At 41.3% G+C, this 27,994-nt stretch overlaps 3 protein-coding genes and 1 pseudogene across 4 annotated transcripts; all 4 read left to right on the top strand.

Moving 5' to 3' along the window:
* Positions 1–5,536: 5,536 nt before the first annotated feature.
* LOC311491451 (protocadherin beta-15-like) lies at positions 5,537–8,060 on the top strand (the record flags this gene model as incomplete). Its single annotated transcript, XM_084549379.1, has 1 exon — positions 5,537–8,060. One exon carries the CDS (start codon positions 5,537–5,539, stop codon positions 7,964–7,966), a length of 2,430 nt encoding a protein of 809 aa, XP_084405505.1. The 3' UTR covers positions 7,967–8,060.
* A 1,223-nt stretch (positions 8,061–9,283) lies between these two features.
* Positions 9,284–19,144, top strand: LOC311491376 (protocadherin beta-15-like; annotated as a pseudogene). The gene is made up of 2 exons: positions 9,284–9,629; positions 16,760–19,144. The product of its transcript is annotated as a protocadherin beta-15-like (transcript).
* Positions 12,971–15,373, top strand: LOC311491292 (protocadherin gamma-A12-like; the record flags this gene model as incomplete). The annotated part of the gene is made up of 1 exon (XM_084549197.1): positions 12,971–15,373. One exon carries the CDS (start codon positions 12,971–12,973, stop codon positions 15,371–15,373), a length of 2,403 nt encoding a protein of 800 aa, XP_084405323.1.
* A 3,727-nt stretch (positions 19,145–22,871) lies between the features above and the next one.
* Positions 22,872–25,384, top strand: LOC311491462 (protocadherin gamma-A2-like; the record flags this gene model as incomplete). The annotated part of the gene is made up of 1 exon (XM_084549390.1): positions 22,872–25,384. One exon carries the CDS (start codon positions 22,872–22,874, stop codon positions 25,266–25,268), a length of 2,397 nt encoding a protein of 798 aa, XP_084405516.1. The 3' UTR covers positions 25,269–25,384.
* Between the last annotated feature and the right edge of the window lie 2,610 nt (positions 25,385–27,994).

Genomic DNA, 27,994 nt, shown 5'->3' with positions numbered 1-27,994 from the left:
TGATGCGTCCGCCCACTCTAAGCAGACCATGGCTGTCTAAGAAGGGATCCAGATTTTTGATTGGACTGCTCTTGTGAATCTCCTGTTGCTCTTTAATGCACTTGATCTCTCCAGCGTACACTTCCTCTTGTACTGTTCGGATGACAATGTTTTTAGCTTGCTCAGACTCTTCCACTGTGACTCCCGTTTCACAATAGTGCCAGCCCTTACAACTGTCTCTATTGGTGGTTTGCTTGAAAGCGCGGACAACATGCAACAGACGAGCAATGGCACGCAGCAGAGAGCTCCAATGGGAAAACTTTGTGAATCTTTCAGAACCAAGCAGTTTCACAGTAGCTGTGGTTTTCAGAGCTGAGACCTGCGGTCTGATGTCAGTGTCAGAACAGGGTTCAACAAGGTCATAAGTGTCGTGGAGGGAGTTTTGGTTGTCTTTGAGCAGGAATTTGGGGCCAGTGAACCAGTTAGTGTGCATGAGCTGATGTGCAGGAACAGACCGTGTTGCCAGATCCGCTGGGTTCTGGTTAGTAGGCACGTAATGCCACTGACTGGCTTGTGAAGACCTCCTAATCCGAGCCACACGATTGCTAACATAGACATAAAAGCGTCTTGTATCGTTGTAAATATATCCCAAGACAACTTTACTGTCTGTGAAAAAATGTGTGTTGTTCAGCTGAATGTCGAGTTCTCCTGAGATCAAATCAGCGATTTCAACTGCTAGCACAGCAGCGCACAGTTCTAATCTGGGGATGGTTTGATCTGGACGTGGCGTCAGCTTTGCTTTCCCCATGACAAAGCCAATTTCACAGTTCCCATCTGTGTCGGTTACCTTCATGTAAGCCACTGCTGCAATGGCTTTGGTTGAAGCATCACAGAAGATGCACAGCTCTCTGTGCGTAGCTTCTGAAGGTGAGATGTTGGTGTACGTTCTGGTGATTGAGATGTTAGACAGCGCACTTAGTGACTCTCTCCAAAGAACCCATGACTCCTCCATCCCTAGGGGCAACGGAGCATCCCAGTCACCATTATCTGCAGTTAGCTCTCTGAGGATGGATTTGCCTTGGATTGTAACGGGCGCTACAAAGCCTAGCGGGTCATAGAGGCTGTTTATGGTAGATAATACACCACGTCGTGTGAAGGCTTTTGTCTCATCAGACACATTAAAGGTGAAACAGTCTCTCTTGAGGTCCCAAAGGAGACCCAGGCTCCGCTGCATAGGCAGTGCATCTGCTTCAAGATCTAAGTCTTTGAGATCTTTTGCATGATCTTGAGATGGAAAAGCTTCCAGGATCTCTTTTCTGTTAGCTGCGATCTTGTGCAACCTCAGGTTTGACTTGGCAAGGATGTCTCGCGTCTTCCACAGGAGAGTCACGGCCATTTCTACTGTGGGAAGAGATTTAAGGCCGTCATCTACATAAAAATCACGTGTCACAAACTGCTTGACCTCAACATCGACATCCATCTCAGAGGACTGGACAGACCGGTGCAGGCCAAATATTGCTACCGCCGGAGAGGGACTGTTACCAAAAACGTGGACTCTCATCCGATACTCTGTGATGTCATTGCAGAGGTTGTTGTCACGAAACCACAAAAAACGGAGAAAGTTCCTGTCCTCTTCTCGCACGTGGAAACAGTAAAACATCTGCTCGATGTCTGCTGTGAAAGCTACTGCTTCTTTCCTGAAGCGCATGAGGACGCCAAGGAGTGAGTTGTTGAGGTCTGGGCCCTTTAGCAAGACATCATTAAGAGACAGTCCACCGTACTGAGCACTACTGTCGAAAACAACTCTGATCTGTTTTGGCTTTTTGGGGTGATAAACCCCGAACAGTGGCAAATACCATCTCTCCTCATTTTCCTTTAAAGGAGGGGCGATCTCAGCATGACCATTTTGGAATATCTTTTCCATGAAAGCTATGAAATGTTCCCTCATCTCTGGTTTTCTGTCAAAGTGGCGGATCAGGGACTTGAGCCGACTCATAGCCTGTGGCCTGTTGTTGGGCAGCCTTTGACGTGGTGATTTGAACGGTAATGGAGCTGTCCAGTGATTGTTTGCATCTTTTGTCATTCCTTCTTCCATTATCTTCATGAAGACCTTGTCTTGAATGGAAGATGAGACTTGGTTGTCATTTTTGGTTTGTTCAAACACACAACATCCAAGATGGTCTGATTCACAACTAGGTCTGTCGCTTTGTTGTGGTGTGTTGTGGTAGGGGATTTGGAGTCCACAGGATCTTTCTTTTATCTTAAACAGATTAGGGCAGGGCTGAAAAACTGTAGGACGTCCCCTCTCTGTTGTGTTTGTGTAGAAGGCATTCACAGTGATTGATTTATGAACACCACCTAAACACACATTTCCCACTACAACCCACCCCAAGTCTAATTTTTGTGCGTAGGGTGCGTCGTTGGGGCCACTTATCTGTTTATGGACTTTGTGAACCCTGACGATGTCCCGTCCAAGCAGCATCAATATGTGGGCGTTGGGGTCGAGCTCTGGGATGAGGTGTGAGACATTCTTTAAATGGGGATGATGGAGTGCTGCGCTGGGCGTGGGTATCTCCTCCCTGTTATTGGGGATGTCATTACACTCAATCAGACTGGGCAGGGGAATGTGGAGTGCTCCATCTAGTGTCTCTACGACGTAACCAGTAGCTCGTCTTCCCATAGTCTCTTTAAGGCCTGCACACGTTCTCAGTGAGTAGGGAGAGCTGGGACCATTTTCCCCGAACACTTCAAAAAACTCTGAACGGACAAGAGAACGGTTACTCTGTTCATCATGTATTGCATACATCCTGATCGCCCTGTCTGGTTGGCTGGCTGGGTACACTTTCACAAGGCAGATTTTGGAGCAAGACCTGCCAGCAAGATTCTCACCACAAACTTTAGTGCATTTGGAAGTGATTTCACTTAGCGGAGTGGCACCTTGCTCCCCGCCGTGCTCTGCATCAGGGTCAGTTTCTTTGCTCCAGGGAGCTGGGCCTGGGTGAAGAGCTGTATTGTGATTCACATTGCCACACTCAGAACATTGCACTTTGGCCTTACAATGTTTGGCAAAATGCGTTGAAGAGGCACAACATCTAAAACAAATATTGTTCTCTTTCAAGAACGTTTTGCGTTCTTCGATGGACTTCTCACGAAAGGCTCTGCACTTCAAGAGGGCATGGGGTTTTTTGTGCACTGGGCAAAGTTTGTTACAGTCATCTGCATTCTTTGAATTCCCATATGACTCGTGGCTGAGATTTGCAAACACCTCTGTTTTGTGTACTGACACTTCTCTGTGTCTGTTAAATTTCCAGGAGGGTTTCTCAGGTCTGGGTGCGGGGTCAAGGTGAGTGGCAAAGTTAAAGCTTGGGTCATTTTTAACAATGGCCTCTTGACTAACAAAATCTACAAAAACATGAAATGGGGGAAAAGAGACCTGATATTCACGTTTGTAACTTGCACCGACTGAAACCCACTTATCCTGCAGGTAGAAGGGGAGTTTTTGAACGATTGGGTTCAATCCTCTTGCTGAGTCCAGGAAAGAGAGGCCAGGGAGGTCTCCCTCCTCCTTGGCGCTCTGGAGCTCCATGAGTATGTCACTGAATTTCCTTAGCTTTACATAGTCTCTGTTTGTGATCTTTGGAAAACTGTCAATTCGTCTAAACAGAGCATCTTCAACTACCTCTGCTGAGCCATAACATTGGTCGAGTCTCTCCCAGATCATCCTTAGCCCAGCATTTGGACGGTTGATGTGTATGGCTCTGATTTGTTCAACATGCTCAGCCGAGTCCTTACCGAGCCACTTAAACAACAGATCCATCTCCTCACTTGCTGTTAAATCCAAGCCCCTTACTGTGTTCTCAAAAGAGCGTTTCCACGCTCTGTAATTCTGTGGTTTGTCGTTGAACTGAAGGAGACCCGTTGCTACAATTTCCCGACGAGCAAAGTATCTGACAAATTCACTGATGTTTCCATCATCGTGGCCTGAATGTCTGGATTTGTAGATGGGATCATAGCTGTGACTTGATTTTTGGTGGGTCCAATTGTGTTCTCTGTGATGGTCACCTGGAGGTGTATGGGGGGGCAAAAAAGGTGAAGCTGGAAGGTGGTGGCTATACACAGATTGTTTGGAGAATGTTTTTGTTTCTGGTGAGGGTTCACAGTCTGCTGGGTTGGTGTGGGAGGGATGAGTACCTCCAGGGGGGTCAACTATATTAGCCGGGGGGTTATCAGATGATGGGGGCTTTTGTATTTCAGTTGTTTCATCCTTTACAAACTGGGCTTGAGCCATGACATACCTTTCAGTCTGGTGTGAACTCTCGAGAGAAGGCAGATCCTCTAAAACATGTCCAATGCTTTGTTCATCTATTTGTGATTTAACAGCAGCTTCTAAGGCTTCTGCTTCTGCTGTGGCCGCAGCTGCCTCTTTCTCACACTTGAGGAGCTCAATGGACGCCTCTATCTGCGCCTTCTCTACTTTTAACGTTGCTTCTTTGTGGGCAAAGGTTAGAAGAGTCTTTGCTGCCTCTGCTCTTGCTCTTGCCTTGGCTGCAGCTGAACCAGTAGAAGAACACGAGGCTTGAGATCTTGTTTTATATGATTTAGCAGACATGATGGCGTTGATAGCTTCTGGGGAAACACTGCCGTGGTAGCCGTACTTGCCTGATGCGTAGTGGCGTCTTGGAAGTGTCCGCTGTCAGCCTGTTCAGCGTTATCTTGTACGCTGAGATGCCGTCGTTTCACTGTTCTGTCCTCAATGCGTAGCATGCATATGTTGACAGGCAGCTAAACTCCTTACTCCACAGAACACACTGGGTTTCATCTTTTCCAGATTTATTTGTGAAGCAAAGTGTGAAACTAAAAGAAATAAAGAAAATAGTACAGTCATAAATACTGCATATATACAGTTGCCCAAACCGTAAATAAACAATTACCGAAGCCTAGCATGCTAACTAAATAGCTCGTTCACGGTAGGCTACCATAGCAACAGATAAGTACGCTACACAACATTTACCACTAAAGGCTCAAGCATATCATAAATTCACATACAAACACATACCGACGATGCAACTCGGAAGATTCACGCTGAAGTGGCTAGTTGTAGCTGAAGAAGCTGGCCATGTGCTTGCCTCGACTTTGTTGTTGCTGTTTGTAACTTCCTGAATAAAGGTTTCATTCAATATTGACAAAACTAGCCGCTGCGTCAAAATCGATCAGTAGATGGCGGTACTGTTATTTAACTTGTATTTAGCTCGCTTACTTCTAACTTCAATAAAACAGGATGAAAACACAAAATTAAACACATCAAATCCCTTTTCCAATGTTATTAACTTTTTCTCTGAAACTTATGACTTAAACTGAACAGTGTCAGTGTGCACCAAGAAACGAGAAGGCACACTCATTCCCCACCCTTCTTTGTCGACGAATTCAGAGCTTGGTTGTGCTATAGTACTGCGGTTTGTAAAACGCTTCGAGATATGATCTTAATGTGAAGACTAGAGAACACTCATTGGAGTTATTTTACATACTTGGAAGCAGTGGTTGTGTTCATTTATCAACAATGGGTTGCCGTACATATGGGCTGCACTGCGGCCTTGCTTTTATTTTGCTGGCCCTCCACCACGTCAATGGAGACGTTAGCTACTCCATCTCGGAGGAGATGAAACGTGGATCTGTAATCGGAAATATCGCTAAAGATCTGGGACTTGATGTAGGAAGACTGTCTGCTCGCAAGGCCCGTATCGACGCGGAGGATAACAACGTCCAGTACTGCGGCGTTAACCTCAATACCGGAGATTTGATTGTACAAGAACGGATTGATAGAGAAGGTCTTTGTGGTAAAAAGGCATCGTGCGTTCTAAAACAGGAGCTGGTACTGGAAAACCCACTGGAGCTACACCGTATTAGTATCCGTGTTCAAGATATCAACGACAATTCACCACAGTTTAAAGAGGAGTCACTTAAATTTGAAATACGAGAATCGGCTGACAAAGGTGAACGTTTTCTTCTTGGAGAAGCTCACGACGGAGACATCGGCGAAAACTCCGTTCAGAGCTACTCACTTCAACAAAATGACCATTTCAAATTAAACGTAAACACGAAGGCAGGTACTCGGAAATATTGCAAACTAGTCTTAGAGAAAGAGTTGGATAGAGAAGACAAAAATAATATTGTTTTGTTACTTACCGCATTTGATGGAGGCTCTCCTCAGAGATCAGGCACTGTAGTCATACACGTCACTGTACTGGATGCTAATGATAATGTACCAGTATTTAGCCAGACAGTCTATGAAGCCAGTTTGCCCGAAAACTCTCCTGTGGAAACATTGGTGATTATAGTGAGTGCTACCGATGCAGATGATGGGTTAAATAGCGAAATTACCTATGGATTTGATCATGTTTCTGACGAAAATAGCGACGTGTTTTCTTTACATCCCAAAACAGGAGAGGTCAGAGTAGCTGGAGATATTGATTATGAGAAAATGCCATCATATGAAATGCAGATTAGTGCCAAAGATGGTCTAGGATTAGTTTCGTATGCAACCCTAACTATTGACATCACTGATATAAATGACAATACCCCAGTTATACAACTGAAATCTCTGTCTAACCCCATACCTGAGAACGTGTCTCCTGGTACAGAGGTGGGCATCATTAACGTACAAGACAGGGACTCTGAGAATAACCGACAGGTGCGCTGCTCCATCCAGCAAAACGTCCCTTTTAAGTTGGTTCCTTCTATTAAAAACTATTATTCTCTGGTGACCACAGGACAACTGGACCGTGAACTAGTGTCTGATTACAACATTACAATCACTGCCATTGACAAGGGCTCTCCGCCTCTGTCTTCCTCTAAAACTGTTGAGTTATCTGTAGCTGACATCAATGACAACCCACCTGTGTTTGAGGAACAGTCCTACAGCGTATATGTGAGTGAAAATAACAAACCTGGCTCCACTTTATGTTCCGTTACTGCTCGAGACCCCGACTGGAGACAAAACGGTACAGTCATTTATTCTCTGTTAGCCGGTGAGGTGAGCGGTGCCCCGGTGTCCTCTTATCTATCTGTTAACGGAGACACAGGGGTGATCCATGCTGTTAGGTCGTTCGATTATGAACAGTTCAGGAGTTTTAAAGTCCAAGTGATAGCCAGAGACAACGGTTCTCCTCCACTCAGCAGCAACGTGACCGTGAGTGTGTTCATATCAGATGTGAATGACAACTCTCCTCAGATACTGTACCCTGCCCCGGAGGGCAACTCCTTCATGACTGAGCTGGTCCCCAAAGCTGCACATGGAGGCTCTCTGGTGTCCAAAGTGATAGCGGTGGATGCAGATTCTGGACAGAACGCCTGGCTGTCCTATCATATAGTCAAATCCACTGATCCGGGACTTTTCACTATTGGTCTCCACAGTGGAGAGATCAGGACACAGCGGGACATTTCTGAATCCGACACCATGAAACAGAACCTTATTGTTGCAGTGAAAGATAATGGACAGCCCTCTCTCTCTGCCACCTGTTCCATGTATTTACTTATTTCTGATAACTTGGCTGAGGTCCCAGAACTGAAGGACATTTCTTATGATGAGAAGAATTCCAAGCTGACCTCTTATCTGATCATTGCTCTGGTGTCTGTGTCCACCTTCTTTCTGACCTTCATCATCATCATCCTGGGTGTGAGGTTTTGTCGCAGGACAAAGCCCAGACTGTTGTTTGATGGAGCAGTTGCCATCCCCAGCGCTTATCTCCCTCCTAATTATGCAGATGTTGACGGCACAGGAACTTTACGCAGCGCTTACAATTATGACGCCTACCTGACAACAGGTTCAAGAACCAGTGACTTTAAGTTTGTGACTTCTTACAATGACAACACACTGCCTGCTGACCAGACTCTGAGGAAAAGTCCTTCAGACTTTGCTGAAGTGTTTGGAGATTGTGACAGTTCTCCTGAGGTAGGAACAGCTCTGACATATTGTTTCACCTATTTGTAATCTAATCATCCAGTCAGTGAAACCATAAACCAATTAGTTTGCCTTTATTATTTTTTTTTTAGTCTTACAGAAGCATAAGCTGTAGTTGCTCAGTATACACAAACTGTCCATTTAATATATCTAACTTGGTTACAATGTTCAGTCATATTCAAATGGGCACATTTAGTATGATGATGCCGTAGGAGTTTTGCTGTAGATATATTCTACCATAGATTGTAGAAATGATTTGCTTTTTCTCCAGTAGAGGATGTTGAAATTTTTCTACATTTTCTGGAAATTATTCATCATCATTTCATCATTTGTTTTCCTCTATTCCTTGAGGAGATCTGCAGCTTTTCTGTCTGTGTCTCTGACTTCTCTATCTTTCCTCATGGATTTGTTCATGTGTTTCGCATCTGTAATGGAGTTTGACAACATCACGAGTTGAAGTGACTCTATTCAGTTCTTTCAAAGTTGCCAGTAGCATTGATACTTATTTGTAATTGTTTTTTAATACACTCACTGGGATGTGTAATGCATCTAGAATGTTTAGTAATCTCATCATTATTGTCTATTGCAGAGTGTTTTGTATAGAGCTGTCCTTGGTGCTGAACGTTGATCCCATGATGCTTTGTCAGGAATATTCTTTTTTTTTTTTGCTCCCAATTTATTTTATTCATTGCAGAGTTTTACTCTTCTAGATCTGATGGATACTATGTTTGCTCAAATAGTTGGTGCAAATATGTTGTTCCTTTTATGCAATATGACTGAATAACTTCTGAACTGATACTGTTAAGGAGGAGATTTCTCTTGATCAATATTCATAAATTCATTCGTACAAGAAAATTGATTTTAGTTTTTTTTCTTCCTCAGTATGACCTCATGTGTCTGTGATAGTCTTGGTGATAAAAGTTGTCCCCCAAAACAATGCGCAGTCTCGATTGTTTCTGTGCAGCGTTGTAATTTATTTTCTTTGGTTGGAACATAATATTCAGTGCAGTTGTACATGACTAGTTACCATAGAAACTCAAAGAAGTTTAAGACTATTTGTTGAAACTGTTTTTGTTGTTTCCGTTTCAAGTAACGCGGTTTTCCGAATGGGCTTTTTGTTTCCCGTTGTTATACCTGCAGAAACACTCATGGTGTCAGTGTGCACCAAGAAACGAGAAGGCACACTCATTCCCCACCCTTCTTTGTCGACGAATTCAGAGCTTGGCTGTGCTATTGTACTGCGGTTTGTAAATCGCTCCGTGATATGATCTTAATGTAAAGACTGGAGATCACTGTTTGGAGTTATTTTTCGTACTTAGAAGCAGTGGTGGTGTTCATTTATTAACAATGGGTTGCAGCACATTTGGGCTGCACTGCGGCCTTGCTTTTATTTTTCTGGCTCTACGCACCGTCAGTGGAGACGTTAGCTACTCTATCCCGGAGGAAATGAAACGTGGATCTGTAATCGGAAATATCGCTAAAGATCTGGGACTTGATGTAGGCAGACTGTCTGCTCGCAAGGCTCGTATCGACGCGGAGGATAACAATGTCCAGTACTGCGGCGTTAACCTCAATACCGGAGATTTGATTGTACAAGAACGGATTGATAGAGAAGGTCTTTGTGGTAAAAAGGCATCGTGCTTTCTAAAACAGGAGCTGGTCCTGGAAAACCCACTGGAGCTACACCGTATTAGTATCCGTGTTCAAGATATCAACGACAATTCACCACAATTTAAAGAGGAATCGCTTAAATTTGAGATTCAGGAATCAGCCGTCAAGGGTTCGCGTTTTCTTCTTGATGAAGCACACGATGGCGATATCGGAGAGAATACAGTTCAAGACTACTCACTTCAGCAGAATGAATATTTCAAATTAAATGTGAATTCAAAAGGCAGTGGTCGAAAATATAGTGAATTAGTTTTAGAAAAAGAGCTGGACAGAGAAGACAAAAAAGAGATAGTGTTGTTACTTACTGCATTTGATGGAGGCTCTCCTCAGAGATCAGGCACTGTAGTCATACACGTCACTGTACTGGATGCTAATGATAATGTACCAGTATTTAGCCAGACTGTCTATGAAGCCAGTTTACCTGAAAACTCTCCTGTGGACACTGTCGTTCTCACAGTGAGTGCTAATGATGCAGATGAGGGAGTGAATGGTGAAATTACTTATGGATTTGATCATGTTTCAGATGAAAACAACATTTTCTCTCTCAACCCCAAAACAGGAGAAGTCAAAGTTGCTGCAGCTATTGATTATGAAAAGGAAGCCTCCTATGAAATGCAAATCAGTGCTAAAGATGGTTTGGGACTGGCCTCATATGCAACTTTAATTGTTGAAATTACTGATATAAATGACAATGCCCCAGTTATACAACTGAAATCTCTGTCTAACCCCATACCTGAGAACGTGTCACCTGGTACAGAAGTGGGCATCATTAATGTACAGGACAGAGATTCTGAGAATAACAGACAGGTCCGCTGCTCCATCCAGCAAAACGTCCCTTTTAAGTTGGTTCCTTCTATTAAAAACTATTATTCTCTGGTGACCACAGGACAACTGGACCGTGAACTAGTGTCTGATTACAATATTACAATTACTGCCACTGACGAGGGCTCTCCACCTCTGTCCTCCTCTAAAACTGTTGAGTTATCTGTAGCTGACATCAACGACAACCCACCTGTGTTTGAGGAACAGTCCTACAGCGCATATGTGAGTGAAAATAACAAACCTGGCTCCACTTTATGTTCAGTTACTGCTCGAGACCCCGACTGGAGACAAAACGGTACAGTCATTTATTCTCTGTTAGCTGATGAGGTGAACGGTGCCCCGGTGTCCTCTTATCTATCTGTTAACGGAGACACAGGGGTGATCCACGCTGTGAGGTCGTTTGATTATGAACAGTTCAGGAGTTTTAACGTCCACGTGATAGCCAGAGACAACGGTTCTCCTCCGCTCAGCAGCAACGTGACCGTGAGTGTGTTCATATCAGATGTGAATGACAACTCTCCTCAGATATTGTACCCCGCCCCAGAGGGCAACTCCTTCATGACCGAGCTGGTCCCCAAAGCTGCACACGGAGGCTCTCTGGTGTCCAAAGTGATAGCGGTGGACGCAGACTCTGGACAGAACGCCTGGCTTTCCTATCATATCGTCAAATCTACTGATCCAGGACTTTTCTCTATTGGTGTCCACAGTGGAGAGATCAGGACACAGCGGGATATCTCTGAATCTGACAGCATGAAACAGAACCTTATTGTGGCAGTGAAAGATAACGGACAGTCCTCTCTCTCTGCCACCTGTTCCATGTATTTACTTATTTCTGATAACTTGGCTGAGGTGCCAGAACTGAAGGACATTTCGTACGATGAAAAGAATTCCAAACTGACCTCTTATCTGATCATTGCTCTGGTGTCTGTGTCCACCTTCTTTCTGACCTTCATCATCATCATCCTGGGAGTGAGGTTTTGTCGCAGGAGAAAGCCCAGACTGTTGTTTGATGGAGCAGTTGCCATCCCCAGCGCTTATCTCCCTCCTAATTATGCAGATGTTGACGGCACAGGAACTTTACGCAGCGCTTACAATTATGACGCCTACCTGACAACAGGTTCAAGAACCAGTGACTTTAAGTTTGTGACTTCTTACAATGACAACACGCTGCCTGCTGACCAGACTCTGAGGAAGAGTCCATCAGACTTTGCTGATGCTTTTGGAGATTGTGACAGTTCTCCTGAGGTAGGAACAGTTGAGACATATTTGTTGACCCATTTACAATTTAATCAATCAACCTGTACATCTGTCAATTAGTATATTTGCCTTCCTGCTGATTTATGTCATATGTCACACACCGCTTAACGTACGGCATTTAGAATTCATTAAGGCAGACAATGAGTGCATAGTTAAATTCGTTAGCCTTCGTTTATTTATATCCTTCAAGATGGTTTATACATAAGAATTATTTCTCAATGACCCTGCGATTATTATCTCTTCCTCTGTTCTTTTGTGCAGAGCTGCTGCTGTGTCTCTGTGTCTCTGTCCTTGGTCCTGAACCGCATTGTTCTGATTTAGTTGAGCACTTCTTCTCGTATTGTTTTACTTTTTAGAAATTTTAGATGATAGTTTTACATTTTATGATATTGAGACACATTTGTAATTATTTTGATACTGCGCTGTGATTCCTTATTATAGTTATCCATTATTAGTTGACATCAAGAGTACTGACTAGAAAAAAGTCTTGTCAGTGGAATATGTAAAAGCTGTTACTGGTAAAAAAAAAAAAAAAGGTTGTGTTCTTTTCCCATTTCATTGATGAATGGCTTCATTTTTTTTTCTTTGTAGCATTCTTTTTTCTATAAAGGATGAGTTGTCATCCATGTTTGCTTTATATCCCAAAGTAAATTTAATATTAAAGTGGTTTATTTTAAATCAGTTTAATATGAAACAAATACAGACTTTCTCCTGCTTTTGTCTTATGCTTCTTTAATTAGATGGGAATTGTATTCCTTTACTAGTCCAAAGACATTTCAGAGACATATTTGTATGTCTATCATGAAATATTGGACACTCCTTTAAAGAAGGTGAAGAAAAGTGGGTTGGGGGTGCTTCAAATTTTTAAGCAGTCTTTTAACACTAAGCTGCAACACCAACATAATCTTTTGGCAAATGCTTTTAAAAACACAGTCGATGTTGTTTATTGTTGTCACTATTGAATGTTGCAGTCAATTTAGGGTGAAAGGCGAAACTCACTTATTTGAATATTGAGCCAGTAGCGGGGTAATTCATCAAGAACATTTGCCTCAGTTCTGTAAAACTGTTATATGCCTATGCGTACTCACGGTGTCACTATAGACCAGCTAAGGGAAAGAATGTTCATCCCTCTTTGCACACCACCCATTATTGGGATCAGTCGGTCTGTGTTCCCTATAGTATTCAACACCAGTGACACATCCTTAAAACCCACGAATATCCATCAAGTGCTGCGATTTAAAACTCGAAATCGACAGGTTTCAGTTAGTGTAGTACTATCCGATGAAGATGGATAAACGGCGCCTTCTCCGGAGCTATGGCTTTGTCTTTTTCTTTGTAATCGTGAGCTGCGCACACGGAGACCTGAGCTATTCTATACAGGAGGAGCTGAAGCACGGATCTGTTATTGGAAACGTTGCCAAGGATCTCGGACTGGAGCTGGCCAGACTGTCTGCTCGTAAAGCTCGCGTTGACATGGAAGGAAGCGACAGACAATATTGCGGAATTAACCAGAGAAACGGAGATTTATTCGTTGCGGAAAGAATAGACCGAGAGGAGCACTGTGGAGAAAGGCCTTCGTGTGTGCTCAGATTCGACTTGCTGTTAGAGAATCCGCTGGAGTTACACCGGTTGTCCCTGCAGGTGCAGGACATAAACGACAATGCACCAGTCTTCCCGAAGGATGTTATAAAGCTGGAAATTACAGAATCAGCTGACAAGGGTGCGAGGTACCGCATTAACGCAGCACATGATGCAGACATAGGGCAGAACTCCGTTCAAAGGTACATCTTGCAACAAAACCCCCACTTTGTGTTCAGCAGTCAGAAAACAAATGCTGGCAGTAAATACGGTGAATTAGTTTTGGATAAGGAGTTAGACCGAGAGGAGCAGCAGGAAATGAAATTATTGCTGACAGCTGTGGATGGAGGTTCTCCTCAGAAATCCGGGACTGTAGTCATACATGTCATTGTTCTCGATGCTAATGATAACGCCCCAGTGTTTACTGAGGCTGTATATACAGCCAGTATACCAGAAAACTCACCTTTGAAAACCACTGTTGTCACTGTAAGAGCTACTGATGCAGACGAAGGTGTAAATGGAGAAGTGACTTACGAATTTAGCAGACTCTCTGATAAATCGAGAAAGATTTTTTCACTCGACGAGAAAACTGGAGAAATCCTAGTAACGGGTATCATAGACTATGAAGAAGGATCTAAATATGAACTAATTATTGAGGCCAAAGATGGTTATGGTCTCTCTTCAGAGGCAAAAGTGATTATTGACATCACTGATATTAATGACAATGCTCCAGTGATACATCTGAAATCTCTGTCTAACCCCATACCTGAGAACGTGTCACCTGGTACAGAGGTGGGCATCATTAACGTACAGGACAGAGACTCTGAGAAAAACAGACAGGTCCACTGCTCCATCCAGCAAAACCTCCCTTTTAAGTTGGTTCCTTCTATTAAAAACTACTATTCTCTGGTGACCACAGGACAACTGGACCGTGAACTAGTGTCTGATTACAACATTACAATCACTGCCACTGACGAGGGCGCTCCACCTCTGTCCTCCTCTAAAACTGTTGAGTTATCTGTATCTGACATCAACGACAACCCACCTGTGTTTGAGGAACAATCCTTCAGCGCATATGTGAGTGAAAATAACAAACCTGGCTCCACTTTATGTTCCGTTACTGCTCGAGACCCCGACTGGAGACAAAACGGTACAGTCATTTATTCTCTGTTAGCTGGTGAGGTGAACGGTGCCCCGGTGTCCTCATATCTATCTGTTAACGGAGAGACGGGGGTGATCCAAGCTGTGAGGTCATTTGATTATGAACAGTTCAGGAGTTTTAAAGTCCAAGTGATGGCCAGAGACAACGGTTCTCCTCCACTCAGCAGCAACGTGACCGTGAGTGTTTTCATATCGGATGTGAATGACAACTCTCCTCAGATACTGTACCCCGCCCGGGAGGGCAACTCCTTCATGACCGAGCTGGTCCCCAAAGCTGCACACGGAGGCTCTCTGGTGTCCAAAGTGATAGCGGTGGACGCAGACTCTGGACAGAATGCCTGGTTGTCCTATCACATAGTCAAATCCACTGATCCGGGACTTTTCACCATTGGCCTCCACAGTGGAGAGATCAGGACACAGCGGGACATTTCTGAATCTGACAGCATGAAACAGAACCTTATTGTGTCAGTGAAAGATAACGGACAGCCCTCTCTCTCTGTCACCTGTTCCATGTATTTACTTATTTCTGATAACTTGGCTGAGGTGCCAGAACTGAAGGACATTTCTTATGATGAGAAGAATTCCAAACTGACCTCTTATCTGATCATTGCTCTGGTGTCTGTGTCCACCTTCTTTCTGACCTTCATTATCATCATCCTGGGAGTGAGGTTTTGTCGCAGGAGAAAGCCCAGACTGTTGTTTGATGGAGCAGTTGCCATCCCCAGCGCTTATCTCCCTCCTAACTACGCAGATGTTGACGGCACAGGAACTTTACGCAGCGCTTACAATTATGATGCCTACTTGACAACAGGTTCAAGAACCAGTGACTTTAAGTTTGTGACTTCTTACAATGACAACATGCTGCCTGCTGACCAGACTCTGAGGAAAAGTCCTTCAGACTTTGCTGAAGCATTTGGAGACTGTGATAGTTCTCCTGAGGTAGGCACATAATATCCATTCTCTTTAGAGTTCATAGTTTTCCTAATAATTTAATTGGAAAACGAAACATATACAATTGTGACTCTTGGTGACATAGGTCATTCTGTACACATATTTTTCATAGCAACCAGATATGATGATATAATTTTTTCCTTCCCTTTTTTCATGCATTTTCTTTAAGAAATTCTCTTGTATTCACCACATTTTTTTTTATAAGTTTACATTGGGTTCTCAGTAGAAATATTAATAATGCTTGTTGTTCTATTTTAATTTAATTAATTTAACATGTATTTAAATATCACAGTCTGTCCCTTTCTTGCTCCTTCTTTATAATTAGTAATATTTTTCCACGCTCTGATTTATGCAGTGGTGAGTTTCAGGATGCAGGCTTTTCCATAGTCTATTAGTCATTCATTTTTTCATTTTCTATTTTAAAGTGTAGCAGATGGGATTTATTTCTGCATTTATTAAGCACTATCTTTCAAGTTAGATTAACTGTAAGATCAGGTGTTGTTGATGAGATTATACACTGCAGAGGTCTATCAGGGGTGTAATCGGTCAGAGGCATAGTACATCATCTCTGCATAACAACACTTTTAACCATACTTTCTATTATAATTTCTGTCGAATATGTTTGCTTGTTACATAAAGCTACAAACAAGTTTTAGATTTTTAAATTGATGAGAAAGCTCCTGTTTTCCAATAGGGTTTGGTTTCTTACTTGTTTACTTAGATTTTGTCGACAAAATCAATTCGTTTTGTATCCTGTGCAATTTTAAAATACCCTCTTATACTACTTTTACTACTAATATTGGTAATATACATGCAGACTGCCATACCTTCATTCTACTCACAGTGTCGCTATCCGCCAGTCTACGTGAAGACTGTTCTCTCCACCCTCTGGTGTGTAGACCAATGAAAGGGTGATTTTTCATTTGCTGTTGATCCTGGGATGCAGTCACACTAACTGTGGAGTGCTGTCTATATTTCTTTTGTCTTCGCTACTCCATCGTTTTTTAATTTGGCATCTACTCGAGCACCGTTTTTGTGTATCGAACATATCGCAATGGGGGGCCGAATTGACTGCTTCATTTTTTTTTTACTGTGCCATGCCGCGAAGGGGGACGCGAGCTTTTCTTTCCAGGAAGAAATGAAGCGCGGATCTCTTATTGGGAATATAGCAAAGGAGCTCAACCTGGATGCAAGTAAACTATCGTCGAGAAATGCCCGCGTTGATGCTGCAGGGAATCGCAAACGTTACTGCGAAATCAATCTTGGCACTGGAGATTTAACTGTTGCCGACATTATTGACAGGGAGGAGCTTTGTGGAGAAAAGCTGTCTTGTGTAATAAAACGTGATCTCGTTCTGGAAAACCCGTTGGAACTGCATCCTTTTAGTCTGCACATTCAAGATATTAATGATAACTCACCTCAATTTAACGAAGAGTCGATCAACATTGAAATTCGAGAGTCGGCAGACCGGGGAGCTCGTTTTGTGATAGAGGAGGCGCACGATGCGGATGTGGGACAAAATTCAGTTCAACAATACAGCCTTAAGAAGAATGAGAATTTCATTTTGGCTGCTGATGGAAACGCGATAGAGTTGGTTCTTGATAAAGAGCTTGACCGAGAAAAACAAAAAGAGATGAATTTGCTTCTCACAGCTTTAGATGGAGGCTCCCCTCAGAGATCAGGTACTGTAGTCATACACGTTACTGTACTGGATGCTAATGATAACGCCCCAGTGTTCAGCCAGGCCGTTTATAAAGCCAGTCTACCTGAAAACTCTCCTCTAGATACAGTAGTGATCAGCGTAAGTGCTACTGACGCAGATGAAGGAGTAAATGGAGATGTAACATATGACTTTGGGCATGTGTCTGAGGAGGTGAAGAGACTTTTTAGTATTGACCGTAAAAACGGAAAAATAAAGGTTAATGGTCTGATTGATTATGAAACCGTTACAACATATGATTTACGCATTAAAGCGAAGGATGGGTTAGGATTATCATCATACTCAAAGGTAACCGTTGATATCATTGATGTCAATGACAACATACCTGTAATCTATGTGAAATCACTGGCTAACCCCATACCTGAGAATGTGTCACCTGGTACAGAGGTGGGCATCATTAACGTACAGGATGCAGATTCTGATAACAGCCAAAAGGTCCGCTGCTCCATCCAGCAAAATGTCCCTTTTAAGTTGGTTCCTTCTATTAAAAACTATTATTCTCTGGTGACCACAGGACAACTGGACCGTGAACTAGTGTCTGATTACAACATTACAATCACTGCCACTGATGAGGGCTCTCCACCTCTGTCCTCCTCTAAAACTGTTGAGTTATCTGTAGCTGACATCAATGACAACCCGCCTGTGTTTGAGGAACAGTCCTACAGCGCATATGTGAGTGAAAATAACAAACCTGGCTCCACTTTATGTTCCGTTACTGCTCGAGACCCCGACTGGAGACAAAACGGTACAGTCATTTATTCTCTGTTAGCTGGTGAGGTGAACGGTGCCCCGGTGTCCTCCTATCTATCAGTTAACGGAGACACTGGGGTGATCCACGCTGTGAGGTCGTTTGATTATGAACAGTTTAGGAGTTTTAAAGTCCACGTGATGGCCAGAGACAACGGTTCTCCTCCACTCAGCAGCAACGTCACCGTGAGTGTGTTCATATCAGATGTGAATGACAACTCTCCTCAGATACTGTATCCCGCCCCGGAGGGCAACTCCTTCATGACCGAGCTGGTCCCCAAAGCGGCACATGGAGGCTCTCTGGTGTCCAAAGTGATAGCGGTGGACGCAGACTCTGGACAGAACGCCTGGCTGTCCTATCATATAGTCAAATCTAATGATCCTGGACTTTTCACTATTGGTGTCCACAGTGGAGAGATCAGGACACAGCGAGACATTTCTGAATCTGACAGCATGAAACAGAACCTTATTGTGTCAGTGAAAGATAACGGACAGCCCTCTCTCTCTGCCACCTGTTCCATGTATTTACTTATTTCTGATAACTTGGCTGAGGTGCCAGAACTGAAGGATATTTCTTATGATGAGAAGAATTCCAAACTGACCTCTTATCTGATCATTGCTCTGGTGTCTGTGTCCACCTTCTTTCTGACCTTCATCATCATCATCCTGGGTGTGAGGTTTTGTCGCAGGAGAAAGCCCAGACTGTTATTTGATGGAGCAGTTGCCATCCCCAGCGCTTATCTCCCTCCTAATTATGCAGATGTTGACGGCACAGGAACTTTACGCAGCGCTTACAATTATGACGCCTACCTGACAACAGGTTCAAGAACCAGTGACTTTAAGTTTGTGACATCTTACAATGACAACACACTGCCTGCTGACCAGACTCTGAGGAAAAGTCCATCAGACTTTGCTGACGAGTTTGGAGAATTAGAGGACTCTTTTCAGGTATGAATTGCTAGTGTGACATCCAGTTATAATACTTTCCTGAATCCCACCTTTTTATGCCCACTTATTTCATATGTGAGTAACATGAAAGTCAAGCATCTTACCGTTCAGTCACATTATATGTTTTCCCATTTCATGTGTTATGTTTTGTGTGCTTCCTCGTGGCAATGGTCCTGGCCCACCACAGTTTATGTCAGAACATTTTTAGAATGTATTGTCATGCTCATTAATCAGAGAGATGGTTCTTCTCACTTTTACAGATTATCTACTGATGTAATCAAGAGTGTAGTTTAATTTGCAAATTAGTAGTATTTTGCATTGCTCTCTGTGTCATTTTCTCAATAGTTATGAGTGATCATTATATTATAAACCTTCTGTATGAGAAGATTTACAATTCTTAGAATTTTGTTGGGACTCTGCATTGGTGATGGATCTTTTATTTTTTGAACTTGTTTGGCATTTGTAAAAGATTGCTTGTGGCACTCCGTTTAGGGCCTCATTTTGTGTTGAAGAAAAAGGCACTACAACTTTTTGCATTGTCTTTTACTCCAACCAGAAACCAAGGTTTAAGTAAAAATACAAAAATAATTGGTAATCTGACTGTAACACCGTACAGTGTAAATGAGTCCCTACTAATCATCTTATATATACTGCATAGATTATTAATATTGCATTGCTCTCAGTACTGAATGATCATTCTTGTTTCAGAGACTGCCACATCTATTAGAGTCCACCCCTACATTCAGTGTTTGTTTTGTTAATACAAGATTTTTAATTACGAATGATAATGTTAGCTTAACAATGTAAGTGAGCAGTTGAATTACTGAAAAATGTACATAGTTTATAGCATATAGTTAGTATGGCCCCTCTTTACCTGTAATGACAGCAGCTCTCGCGGTACATGGAGTCCACAAGTTTGTGTTAAGTATCCTAGCATAGTCTGACAATGTTCCAAAGAGCTTCTTGTGACGTCCGGAATATTCCCAGTTTTCAAGCCTTGGGAATAGAGCATTACCTAGAGCATTACCATTAACAGTTGAGTCTGTTTATCAGTTTTTGTTTTCATCATCAGCTGCATAAAGCTGATATATTTTATTTATCTCAAGAACATGCTCTTGTTTCTCCTCCTGAGAATTGGTTTAGAGAGCCTTCATCCTCTGAAAACACCAGTAAACAGCCTTCTTGTCACAATTATTTTGCAAACTGTGGGGAGTTTTGTGTTTTTTTAGGCTATTTAGCATATTCTGTTATCTGTGATGAAGATGTTTTACAATCTCTTGGTGTATAAAACTTGATTTGTATTGATCTTGTGATGGCATGGTTCCTGTTGGTCTACTTGTTGATACTTTGGATAAACATGATCCCAGTTCCGCAAAAATGTTTAAGTGTGCCATGCGCTGCTATTTGAGAAACTTTGTTTTGCTGGTGTCAAGCTCCTCTTTGCTTTGATTAACATTTTCACTCCTGACACTTTCACTAGTTTCTGATAGCATATTTCCCATCATCACAGTGCCACTTAGCGAGCTGTGCTCTGCCTGAAACTTGAAACATATCCGTATGTGTAACAGGTGAATAATGGCTTCGAGCTAATTTTGTTGAGCAAGCATTTTATTACTTGGGTTTCATCTGAGTGCTGCTTCGGTAAAACCCAAGGAAATCTGACCTTTTATAGGAGTTAACATTGCCGATGCTTAAATATCTTAAATATTTATTTTCCCCTCCATACAAGTCATATTTTCTTGTGTTTTACCTTGTTTCTTAATTCTCAAGGTTTCTGATTATCGTGTGTGGAAACATGACAGATTGTGAATGTGATCTCACGCACTTGATACTGGCTACATCTCAGTTCCATTGCTGAAAGCATACCTGAACATGCTGTTGTTCTACCACGAGAGGAAAATGCTGTCTTGTGAGCTAGTCCACTTCCTTTTATGAGCATAACATGATGAATTGGCTGCTGTTGTTTGAGCCGGTTGCGTTTAATTACTGTCTGATTTGACCACAATTTAGGAAAGAATTTTATGTTGTCAAAAATCTTACTTGTTTATATAATAAATGTTGTTTTCAGTACAAATGATATCTAATGCAGATGTCTTTAGTGTGTGTCAGACCCAACTCTGAGCAAAAGTCTATCAGACATTGTGAATGATTTTGGAGAATTTCAGGTGTCCTTGCAGGTGTAAATAGCTAATGTAGCAGTTTCATTCAACAAGTTTACTCTCCTAAATTTTTGTTTCATACAGAGATACTTTTCAGAATCACACCAAATGTTTATTTTAATGCAGACCTTTTAGGTCTCAAATATTATGCCCAATTCTTTCATATGACATTTCTTTTGAATGAGAACTGCGGAAGTGAAGCGTCTTACCGTACAGTCACACTTTAAGTTTTGCAAAAGGCTTTTTTTTTTTTCTCTTTTTGGTCAGTATGTTACTGTTTGTGTTTTCCCTAATGCAATAGTCCTGACACATCATATGTCAGTACATTTCCAGGTTTTACTGGTATTCACATTAATCACGGAGTTGAAGACATCATACTCCTCTCTCTTACATATGCTTTCTCTCTTAGTGATCACTTGAGAAAGCCTCTGAGTTTAATATGAAAGCCCTTCATTGCATTGAAAACGAAATCAACCAGCTATATTTTTAAGGGGATATTTGCTCCCCGACTGATGCTGTATCTTTATTCAGTTACTTTAGAAATATTTTATACAGAATAAGAACTGCAGTGGGTGAAGTGGGTTCAATCTGCTTTTTACTATGTGTGGTGTATGATTAAATAACTGCAGTCATTATAAATTAGTCTGATGTTGGTAAACTGATGGTAGTTTAGTATTCTGTGCTTTTTTTTAACTTACTTTCTTCATTGAATTTTTCTTTACATTGCAGTTTGTTTTCGTAAGAGGCAGTGATGATTGAAGTTGTTTCATCCCAGAATGTAAACAAACTTCTTAACTTAAAGCATATATCCTACTCTGAAATATGTGCACTGTTATCACATATTAAAATTTCTGGATGTAAGGTGAAGTGAGGACACAAACAGCATTAGGTTAGGTCCCATAACAAGCATGGTCATATCAGCATTTGTGTAGAGACATGCATTTAGTCTTTTAAGTAAAGATCTAGTCAAACAAAAAGCATATCTAAATTTAAGCATCCAGTGAGTGAAAATTATGTCCCATTCTGAAAGGAGATATCACAACCCCACTGAAAAGAATATTGTTAATTACACTAAACGTGTACAGGGCGATGACAAAGGTGAACATGGTCTGATGTTACAAATTCGCACAGTTTGATAGATAAATACAACAATGATGGCCATTTCCAGTCTTGCCTTCCCGGAACATTTATGCTCCAAGTTAACATTACAAAAGCACATACAGTATAATGTGTCTCTGGAAAAACAAAACCAAATGTTGGCATCACATTTATGGTAACCAAAGCCATTCACTTGTGCATTAACCTGGCGTCCCATTACAATAATGTTTACAAAACACTGTAATTGCAGGATTATTTGATCATTAACTACCACCAGGGTGCACTGACATTTGAGTTAAATGTGTGTTTCTTAATGTTTGATATGACAGAGAATAATAAGAATAATAAATACGAATAATTTATATTTAGTACCATATTATTTCAAAAACTGCATTCCAAAATGCATGTGGACCTAACAGTTATATTATTAAAACTGTAGACTTAAACATACCTGAATAACGTGTGGCTTGAAAATATACATGCAGTCTGTGGTACTTAGAACTTCAACTGCAGTTACAGATGTAGTAAACACCAGAGTGAATTAACTTTGAATATTGTAAAGTTATGTGTAGGTTAAACCCAGTTTAAGCGTTCATGTAGATGTATTTAAGAAGCAGTGTTATTGTTCAATTTAACTCACGGTGTCGCTATACACCAGCATTAAACGTTTAACTCCTCAATCCTTTGTGAACTCAAGGGTTTATACGCCCATTGACCGTCCTAGATATAGACCCAGTCGCGGTGAGTTGCTGTTGCAATTCGTGATATGTGATGAAAGTGTGTTTTTTGCAAGATTCTTTAACGCATTAGGGGCTCATAACTGAAGATGGATTCAAAAATCGTCGCATTTCAGTGGTGCGGCTTCTATTTAATCATTTTATTGCACGCCGCATATGGAGACATGAGCTATTCTTTCCCGGAGGAGATGAAACGAGGATCGGTTATTGGGAATATAGCCAAGGATCTCGGGCTGCAGACGGGCGCGCTGTCCAGCAGAAGAGCCCGCATTGACACCGACGGGACCGATAAACGCTTCTGTGACATAAACCTGAATAACGGAGAGCTGATTGTTGCCGACAGGATTGACCGAGAGGGGCTTTGTGGCGAAAAGGCTTCGTGTATCCTGAAACATGAGCTTGTGTTGGAGAATCCTCTTGAGCTGCACCGCTTTAGTCTACATATTCAAGATATTAACGATAACTCCCCACGATTTAAAGGTGACTCGATGGATTTAGAAATTCATGAGTCGACAGTGAGGGGAGCTCGGTTTGTGATCGAGGAGGCGCACGATGCGGATGTAGGACAAAATTCAGTTCAGCAATACAGCCTTAAGCAGAATGAGAATTTCATTTTGGCTGTTGATGGAAACACAATAGAATTGGTTCTTGATAAAGAGCTCGATCGAGAAAAACGACAGGAAATTAATTTGCTTCTCACGGCTCTAGATGGTGGCTCCCCTCAGAGATCAGGTACTGTAGTCATACACGTTACTGTACTGGATGCTAATGATAACGCCCCAGTGTTCAGCCAGGCCGTTTATAAAGCCACTCTACCTGAAAACTCTCCTTTAGACACTGTGGTGGTCACAGTGAGAGCAACTGATGCAGATGAGGGACTCAACGGAGATGTGACCTATGACTTTGGACATGTTACTGACGAGGTGATGAAGATATTCAGTATTGATCGAATATCAGGGGACTTGAGAGTAATTGACGCTGTTGACTATGAAACTACAACATCATTTGAAATACGAGTTAAAGCAAAAGATGGATTGGGTCTGTCATCTTATGCGAAGATAATCATTTCTATCATTGATGTGAATGACAATGCCCCTGTAGTCAGTCTGAAATCTCTGTCTAACCCCATACCTGAGAATGTGTCACCTGGTACAGAGGTGGGCATCATTAACGTACAGGACAGAGACTCTGAGAAAAACCGACAGGTCCGCTGCTCCATCCAGCAAAATGTCCCTTTTAAGTTGGTTCCTTCAATTAAAAACTATTATTCTCTGGTGACCACAGGACAACTGGACCGTGAACTAGTCTCTGATTACAACATTACAATCATGGCCACTGACGAGGGCTCGCCACCTCTGTCCTCCTCTAAAACTGTTGAGTTATCTGTAGCTGACATCAATGACAACCCACCTGTGTTTGAGGAACAGTCCTACAGCGCATATGTGAGTGAAAATATCAAACCTGGCTCCACTTTATGTTCCGTTACTGCTCGAGACCCCGACTGGAGACAAAACGGTACAGTGATTTATTCTCTGATAGCTGGTGAGGTGAACGGTGCCCCGGTGTCCTCTTATCTATCTGTTAACGGAGACACTGGGGTGATCCATGCTGTCAGGTCGTTTGATTATGAACAATTCAGGAGTTTTAAAGTTCACGTGATGGCCAGAGACAACGGTTCTCCTCCACTCAGCAGCAACGTGACCGTGAGTGTGTTCATATCAGATGTGAATGACAACTCTCCTCAGATACTGTACCCTGCCCCAGAGGGTAACTCCATCATGACCGAGCTGGTCCCCAAAGCTGCACACGGAGGCTCTCTGGTGTCCAAAGTGATAGCGGTGGACGCAGACTCTGGACAGAATGCCTGGCTGTCCTATCATATAATCAAATCCACTGATCCAGGACTTTTCTCTATTGGTGTCCACAGTGGAGAGATCAGGACACAGCGGGACATTTCTGAATCTGACAGCATGAAACAGAACCTTATTGTGTCAGTGAAAGATAACGGACAGCCCTCTCTCTCTGCCACCTGTTCCATGTATTTACTTATTTCTGATAACTTGGCTGAGGTGCCAGAACTGAAGGACATTTCTTACGATGAGAAGAATTCCAAACTGACCTCTTATCTGATCATTGCTCTGGTGTCTGTATCCACCTTCTTTCTGACCTTCATCATCATCATCCTGGGTGTGAGGTTTTGTCGCAGGAGAAAGCCCAGACTGTTGTTTGATGGAGCAGTTGCCATCCCCAGCGCTTATCTCCCTCCGAATTACGCAGATGTTGACGGCACAGGAACTTTACGCAGCACTTACAATTATGACGCCTACCTGACAACAGGTTCAAGAACCAGTGACTTTAAGTTTGTGACATCTTACAATGACAACACGCTGCCTGCTGACCAGACTCTGAGGAAAAGTCCTTCAGACTTTGCTGATGTTTTTGGAGAACTGGAACCATGTTCAGAGGTAAACAGAATTGAACTGTAAATCATAAACAACATACTATTTTTTCTTTAATCTTTCATTTTTTATATATTTTTTTCTAATAGCTACAACTTTGCTAAACTAAGCTATGGTTTTGCATTTAATATGTGTTATGAGTTTAGGTGTTGTACGTCATTCCTTCCATTATTTCTTGTCTTTCTCAGTGAACTGATGCATAACTTTACATTTCTTTCTCTTTCTTTCTTTATTTTTTTTTATTTCACCACATCTACATAGCTTGTAGGTTTGTATATACAGTATGGCTGAGTCTTTTTGAGTTTAACTTTTAGTTATTGTACAAAGCAAGTTACTTATATTTTTGAATATTGTTTAATTTTGTTGGAGTTGATGGTTAAGCTGTGGACATTGTCTTGTGTGTTGAGTTTTTTGTCTGCTTGATGTACACTAAATAAATTGTTAATTAGAGGTTGTGTCATAATGACATTCAATTTATATTTTAGAAGACTGCTTTGGTCCTATCAACACAATATAAATAATTTTGTTAATCATGGATAACAATTCACGTCATTGTGATTCAATTTTTTCACATTTATGTGAGCCTTCATACACTTGCAACTGTTTTTGTTGGTTTTGGATTTTCTAACTGCAGTCCTTTGAGCTTTGTGACACTTTTTCTTAATGCTTTCTTGATCCACTGGTGTAGATTATATATCCTGCGTATGCAGGTTTGGACAGAAGTGTTGCACTGCAGTATTTATCTTTTAGATATGTAGTCCACTCTGAGTTCTCAGGGTATTTTTATTTTTATTCATTTATTTATTTATTTTTTGTAGATCTAGATATTTGAATCAAGCCAACTACTCAGTTTATCCTTAATGGTATTTAATTAGTTATCCTTTTGTTTGAGTTTTGTTGTTTTCTATTGCTTCTTGATCTGAGTATTGTGACATTAAATAAAATATACAAGAAAAAAAATCTAAAGTTTTCACTGCAACATCTGTCATATGAATATGTCTGCTGTGATATGAGTGATAACTCAAATTAATCACTTTTGTTTTAATCATACTATTATGATTCGTACGCTTGTGTGCTTTTATCCAGTTGGTGTTTCCACTGTGAAGGCCCAGGTTAGGTCTTGTGCTGTAGAACAGTAATACATTCTTCTCAGGCTGTGATTTAACAAAATAATCTTCACCTTGACTAAAATACATTCTGTTTCATACAAGTAGTCTGTAAGTCATGGTGAAACAAAGTTGTTAAAATAGTGTTTCTACTAAGTGATGTTAGTAATGGCTGCTCTGATACTTTTCCATGGATTGATTTAGTTTGAAGTGATTAGTCTTTGCTACATGAGACTACCCTTTGCTGCTTTGTCAGGTTGTTTCATTTTGCCCATTTTAATATTAAGTGCTTGACCAATTGCATCTGCTGTTGTCTTACTGATAATCCTTGACAAACTGAATCTTTTATCTCTGCTGACAGGATGGTAGTACATTTCAGGAATGCAGGTTCAGTCCAACTTTATGTGGCATTATAAGATGCTTTAATCACTTTAAATCATCATAGTATTTCCTGATCTCCTGTGTCATATACAGTATGTTTCGAGTAGTAAACCTACGAAAGCTCATGGAGGTTTGTGGCTTTTTCTCTACAACAAGAATCAAAATACAACACAGCATTTGTCTGGATATTTTTTTATTTTTTTTTGTAAACAGGAGACTCCTATTCTGCTCTTGGAATCTAAACATGTGTTCAGTCCTTGCATCTAACAGTCTGGTTTCTACAAATCTTCAGTTGAGGATGAGTTCTTTGATGTAGGAGTGGTGTGCACAAATCTGCTTTATTACAAAAAGCAGATCATGTATTTTAGTATTTGCTCAAGAAATATGTAAATTAGAGAATACGGAAGTATTTTTCCTTACACATAAAAGGATTCAGAAGATGCTGCGGCCCAAGCAGAATAGTTCTCTCTTCTTTGTTTTTCTTTTAGAACTTGAAATCCAAAAGTTTAAATTTAAGAAACATGAAACTTCTTGAAAAATAAGATTACTCAGTTACAACCACTAACACAGATTTTTTTAAATGATAATCAGAGCAGAAAAAGGTAACACAAATGCATATTAATTCTGAGACTATAATAATTATTATAACAGCTATCCAAAAGTCACACCTGCTTGTTATAACAGATATGTCAAAGGGGTAATTTTCTTAAAATATATGCGAACCACACTGGCCTTGGCATACAAGGATAACAGGTTAGCGTTACATCCAGCAAGCGATCATATATAGATGTATATGAAAATAATAATAATAATAATAATAATAAATAAATAGAGAAACTAAAATGAGCTTGTTACGTCAAAGAATCACAGGATATAACTGAGCAATACTGTATTACTCCTTGTTTGGAGTCATGCAGGTGATGAGACTTTAACAGACATTTACAGAAACATCAAATATAATTCATAAATTTATGAAACCCTTTGAAAACACAAATTAAGTTCATAACTATACTTTTTTATGAGCAGCATGTAACTTTAAAACTTAACTCTGTTTTGATTTGGATCTTGTGCAGTTGAAAATATTCACTCTAACTTATAGAAGTGTCTGTTTTATACAAATAAAAGGCGAACACTCGAATTGTTTATATTTTAATTTTAATTAGAGTTGGTGTTTTGGTTAACCTAACTCACGGTGGCGCTGCACACTAACCTTAAGATATTTGAATGCCTGTATTCTTTGGCTAGGGCAGTCATTCTTCTGTTCCT

The sequence above is a fragment of the Chelon labrosus genome (assembly GCF_963514085.1).
Source record: "Chelon labrosus genome assembly, chromosome: 8".
Taxonomy (NCBI): Eukaryota; Metazoa; Chordata; class Actinopteri; order Mugiliformes; family Mugilidae; genus Chelon; species Chelon labrosus.
This window is presented reverse-complemented; position numbering and strand designations above follow the sequence as displayed.